General features: G+C 40.2%; 1 protein-coding gene across 1 annotated transcript; it reads left to right on the forward strand.

The window, feature by feature from the left end:
• Positions 1-3340: 3340 nt before the first annotated feature.
• On the forward strand, positions 3341-5524 carry LOC127979587 (eukaryotic translation initiation factor 1b-like). The gene is made up of 4 exons (XM_052585125.1): positions 3341-3562; positions 4383-4546; positions 4638-4739; positions 4834-5524. Exons 1-4 carry the CDS (start codon positions 3532-3534, stop codon positions 4876-4878), a joined length of 342 nt encoding a protein of 113 aa, XP_052441085.1. The 5' UTR covers positions 3341-3531; the 3' UTR covers positions 4879-5524.
• The last annotated feature ends 558 nt before the right edge of the window (positions 5525-6082 follow it).

Genomic DNA, 6082 nt, shown 5'->3' on the forward strand with positions numbered 1-6082 from the left:
CTCACAAATCAAGTGTGTGTGGTGGCCGTGACTGACAGCCGCTGCGAGTAATGATCGGGGGTTCCCAGTGGTGACTGTTTGTTAGTCACAGTCAGTCTTCGTTTTGTTTGCCATGGGAAGTCCCGTCCTAAGTCTAAAGGACACATGTTTCGCCAGTGGAGAATTACTAGCCATGGATCTGACCTGTTGAGTTTCGTTCTCTTACATTGGGATTTTACGATCTTCACTGTCGGTTCAGCTTTTCCATTAGATTGGGGTGAAGATGTAACATTTTCTGAACATCTCAGAAGTGAATTGCGCTGCGTTGTCAGTGATAACCTGATCCGGCTGTCTGTGCACACTGATCTTTACAGCATGCAATGACTGCGTCTGCTGTCAGATTTGGCAGCTGATCAATTTCCCAGTAATCCAAGCAGTGTTCCACTATTATAAGAAATTCTCTACCACCATAAACATACAGGTCCAAACTCACAATTTGTCAGGGGCGGACGGGAATCTCATGGGACATCATTGTTACTCATTACATGCTGAGCAGTTGGCCACATAATCTTTTATCTCTCATATTAGGGCCGAACAGTGTTTCCTTTGCCTGTCTGTAACAGTACTCTCCTCTAATATGAATGGCATGAATGCGTGTCAGCATTTCTGCTCTCAGTACTTTTGGTATAATAACACACTGACCTCTTGAATAGCAAACCATTCTGAACGTTCAGTTCATCTCTGAAGGATCAGTACTTGTGCACCTGCAAAGTGTTGTCAACTTTTGTCTCATTAACAATTTTACGGACACAGTCACATTGAGTTGTAGTGCTTGATCTACTGTATACAGAGCTGTCCACGGTGCTCACAGCATGTTGTAGTTTTGCAGCTGCAACATCATGCTTTGGAGACATTTGGGAGCACTCAGGAGTGGTTTCTTAATAATCGACATGAGGGGTTTATGGTCAGTTTCAGCTGTGATAGTCTCTCTGCCATAAAGATAGTGAAGAAACCTCTGACATACTATGCTCAAGCATTCTTTCTGGATTTGGACATAGTTTTGTTCAGTACGAGTGCCCGAGAGGTTGCCCCTGCTGAAGCAGACAGCAGCCCAGGCCGTTCTTGCTGGCATCACAAGTATTGTCAATGTCGTAGTACTTCAAAACTGGTGTGTCCATAATCATGCATTTTATTTCTTGAAATGCCTCGTCATATTTGGGAAGCCAGTGCCATGCAATGATTTTGTCCAGCAATCTGCGAAGCGGCTCACACACCTCAGAGAGCCGTGGGAGAAATTTGGCCAGATATTTCACAAATCCGAAGAGCGTTGAACAGCCTTCACATCCTGTGGTGTTGGCATTGCCAGAATAGCTTTAATTTTTTTCTGGGTCGATCCGTAAGCCTTCAGCTGATGATATGTGCCCATGAAAGTGCACTGCTTTCAGTTTGAATTGCAGCTCTTTCTCGCTAAGTCGGAGTTTCACGGCTCTGCAGCTTTTGGAGATTTTTGTCATTATCTAACTCGGCTTCTGCGTCCGAGTCATTGCAGCCAACGACCAATATTACATCTGCAATAGGCTCTATGCCTTTGAGTCCCATTAACAGCTCGTGTTGCTTGCGTTGATAGATTTCAGATGCATTTCTGAAACACTGACAGGCAGTTTACACCATCTCATCAGCCACTATGGTGTCCAGAAAGTTGTCATTAAACTGCTCTCATTGTCCAGTCTACAGTGTAAGCATCACGAACATCTGCCGACCTGAACAGACATGCTTTGGGAAGTTTATACAGGATGTCCTCCAGTGTTGGTATGTGGTAATGCGATCTTTGTAGTGCTTGATTCAGGTGTTTTGGTTCTATACATATCCTTATTTTGTCTGGCTTTGCTTTACTGTCACCCATAGATTTCCGAAGAGCGTTTCTAAAACCATCTCGGCACAGCATCACTCCCAGATAATCGAAAATGGGTAAAGAGGCAGGAGCTGGTTGGTGAAACCACGTCCCACCTAGCTCGACGCAGTGTCAGCAGCGGCAATCCACCTGTCACTCAAGTGGCCACGCCCTTAATTATGCAGAACTTTAAGGCTTAATATAATTTTAAAAAGATGAGTTATAAAGTCTATGGGATTGACTCCCTTTTTGAGCCAGACTCTAGCAGCCAGTCAATGAATTGCAGTTTTAGTCACTTCCTTGTTAGTTGGAAGAGAGAGACCTGAAGGTTGCCGGTGCACACGTCTTACCATCTGCTTCACTGGAGCTGACGACTGTGGACTGTCTTTTGTAATGTTGACTAGATGAATCGCATGGTGGATGGAGTAAAATAGCCTCGGTCAACAAGGCAGACATTTGCACTTAATGTAAAAAGACACTTCGATATATTACATGCATGAACAATTTCAAGGCAGCTTTAATCACCTTTTTGGTAAACTTCATGACTTAGCTGACCATGATGTTGCATGCATGTTGATTATTTCACTCTTTGATATGAAATCTTAAAGGTTACAGTGTGCGCTGTGAGAACAGTACGGTTTCTGCCCTCGTTTAGCTCGTGCCTGGCACTGAAGTGAAGTTGGAGCATGAGTCTGAAATGTCTCCAGTTTGTTCCGAGACAGAATAAATACAATGCACTTCTTGTCAAGAGAAAAAAATATAAATATATATTTCTACACACACACACACACACACACACACACACACATATATATATATATATATATATATATATATATATATATATATACACACGTGTGTGTGTGTGTGTGTGGAAATATATATAATTAATTAATAATAATAAACAAATATAAATAGTGTTTGTGTGTGTGTGTTTTTGTGTCTGTGAAAGAAAGAGAGAGAGAACTAGCATATATTTAGTTAACATAAAATTTAAACCCTTTAAAAAAGAATAGCAAAAGAAAACATTTTGAAATAAGATAGGGGATAATTTAAAGTACAATATACTAAATCATATTTTAAAATAAATCTTATTATTTATTTATTTATTTTGGGAGTGGGAGCCCCTTGGGAAAGGAAGGAGCAGTACATGTGCTGTACATCTATCCTTACAGACTTGCTGTCATTCTTAAAAAGATATGTTAATAAGGTCCGTAAGCTACTGAGTTCCTCAGATTTTATGTTGTTAAAGGCCTGTAATAGTGAATAATCCTGTTACCTGAATAATTAAGTGTTAGGTTACCACAAACACAGTTTTATGTTATGCGATTACTGTAAACAAGTCAGCCGTGCATTTTTTACCCCACCAGGAAATCATAATTTAATGTGAATGTGATAAATATCCTAACAAAGGCCGAAATATTTCCTGTAAAACAGCAGAAGTCTTGCGTTTGGCTGACGTCATGCTCCCAGTTGGAGGCGGGGCTTAATAACGCTGTTTTCAAGTGCTCAAAACCCAGAGTCGCCATTTTCTAAGCTCACCAAACCCGAGCGAAGCTCCGTCTGAGAAGAAATCCCCTTCAATAATCAGTCCAGATTCCCAGGAAACCAAAACCGCGAGACTACCCGTTGTCGTCCGAAAGGAAAGGGAATCTTATCGTATGTCCGCTATCCAGAACCTCCAAACTTTTGGTAAGACTCGAGATCTCTGAAAACGTAGTGTTTTATTGTGTGGGGGGAAGGGCGACAGAAAACGACCATGATTTTTAATTGAATAAATGTTATTTTGACACGACTTATGTACCATAAATCAATTTGCCGATTATTCAAAAATAGTGTCGCATTTGATTTAACCTTTTAATCGTCGAAAATCTCTGTCAGATACGGCAACTAACGTTAGGCCTCAGTTTTTATTCTTGTTTAGCTCGCTCATAATATGGAAAATACGCCTGATTAAAAAAACCACATCCGTCTTAAATCCAGTTTATAAGTACTTTATTAGATGTTTAGCGTCGAGTTTATCTCGAATTAAATCGCGGTTGTTATCTAACTCGACGACCGACTAACCATTTTGATCGCCAGCTTGTTTTTCTGGACGAGATACAAAATGGATGACGGCTTATTTTTAGACTTCGCCCCATCTCCTAGAAACATCTCGAACCTTCTGCACTTGGATTGATGTCAAGATTGACGATAACTAACACGTTAAACACAAACCGTTGTTGTATATGGAAATCGATCAAGCCTTTTTGATATCTTGAACAGCCAGATCAGACCTGAACTCAACCCTGTTGTTAACGGAGAGGCGTCGCTTTGTTCCAACTTGTTCATTTGAGGGCCCTACAGAAGCAGATTTAATATTTGAGGTGATAGAATATATTAGGTTAGTTGTTTTTAATTCATAAAGAACATTAGGGGAGCTAGTTAAAATATGATCTTTGATCTCTTTCAAGCAAAGCAGGAAATCTGATGCAACAAACATTGCTAATGATTTTTGTTCATCTTTCCAAAGACCCCTTTGCTGATGCAACTAAGGGTGATGATCGGCTCCCAGGTGGGACTGAGGACTACATCCACATAAGAATTCAACAGAGGAACGGGCGGAAGACTCTGACCACGGTTCAGGGCATAGCCGACGACTATGATAAAAAGAAGCTAGTCAAGGCCTTCAAGAAGGTTGTCTTTAAAGACGCTCTAAAATGATGCAGACTTCATTGGTTTACAGTTATATGGGTGGATTGGTTTTAACATTCCCTTATATCTTCAGAAATTTGCCTGCAATGGGACTGTGATTGAGCACCCTGAGTATGGTGAAGTGATTCAGCTGCAAGGTGACCAGCGCAAGAACATTTGCCAGTTTCTCACTGATGTAAGTATGAACCCGATTGGTTTTTTTTTGACATCTAATCTGTTGGCCTTGTAAAGGGAGTTGATTTAATTGATCCGTTTCCTTCATTTCACAGATTGAACTGGCCAAAGAGGAGCAGCTCAAAGTCCACGGGTTCTAGAAGCCGATGTGAACTGACCCCTCCCCTAACTCTTAACCCAACCTACCCTGTTGTTGTGCTGCTGTCCCCCCCCCCAGCAGCCCCCCTCAAGGAAAAAAAGCTGAAAATGATTACCTCTGATTTGAGACTTTTTAGTATGGCACCCTTATTAAAACGACCAGTCTTGTTCACGCATGGACAGACGACAAAGCAAATTATGCGGGATAAATGATTTTTGTTCCTTGTCCCCTCCTTTAGTCCATTTATTTTTAGTTCATCTTGTGCTGCTCTCGAGCACAGATTCCATGTAACTTTTTCTCTTTGTTTTGTACAAGCTGTTTCAATAAAACCTTCAAATGCCATGTTTTGCACAATCCTTAAGTTGACGGCGGGGTGGGGACGGGGCAGTTTGTGTTTTGTTTTCTTGGTTCGTATTTAAATACCACCATAAAGAATCTGCTTTTTTATTTCTGATGAGGGCCGGCCAGCTTCAGGGTTACATTGGTGTGCCGTTTGTGCACAAAGCACGGCAGCCCCATCTTTTCTCATTATGCATCTCTAACTGCCTTTTTACCCTTCTTTTTCACAGTATGCATAATTTAAATTTTCTAATCTTGTAATGCCATATTTTTTATTTTATTTTCCCTGGAATAAACATTATCCCATACTTTCGATGTTCTTATTTCTTAAATAATGGAGAATATCTCGCGCGCAGTGCTTTCTTTGGTTGTAATGGCAGTCAATCACCGGAAATGTGAATTTTAATTAATGTGGCTGTACTTAAGAAAACGTTCAGTTTTTGATCGTGGATAAGCAGGTTTGGCCGAGTCATTTTATCAATTCTTCACGCTGACTCAAGTATATTGTATTTAATTTGTTTAAATGTGATGCTTACAAAGAAAACTTGTTGCTAAGTTGTGTACATTTTCATATCTAGAACAAGCTAGGGAGTGCATAAGTCAGAAAATAAATCAAAACATGAAGAAAAAGTGAGACAACGATCAAAGTTGAGGGTAAAACTGCTGAAAGATTGGAAATCATCTAATACTTCAAATAAAAATGTATATTATAAAGACATTTTAATCTCTTATTCCAGTTCAAACAGTCCATTAGTTTTTTTCAATGTGACTTTGAGAGGAATGTTTTGGTTTTATCTGAACAGTGAATTGTCTTGCACTGTTCCTCCTTTCTAAGTTTAGACAAATGTAAAAGGATTATGTTATTT

The sequence above is a fragment of the Carassius gibelio genome, chromosome B19 (assembly GCF_023724105.1).
Source record: "Carassius gibelio isolate Cgi1373 ecotype wild population from Czech Republic chromosome B19, carGib1.2-hapl.c, whole genome shotgun sequence".
NCBI lineage: Eukaryota > Metazoa > Chordata > Actinopteri > Cypriniformes > Cyprinidae > Carassius > Carassius gibelio.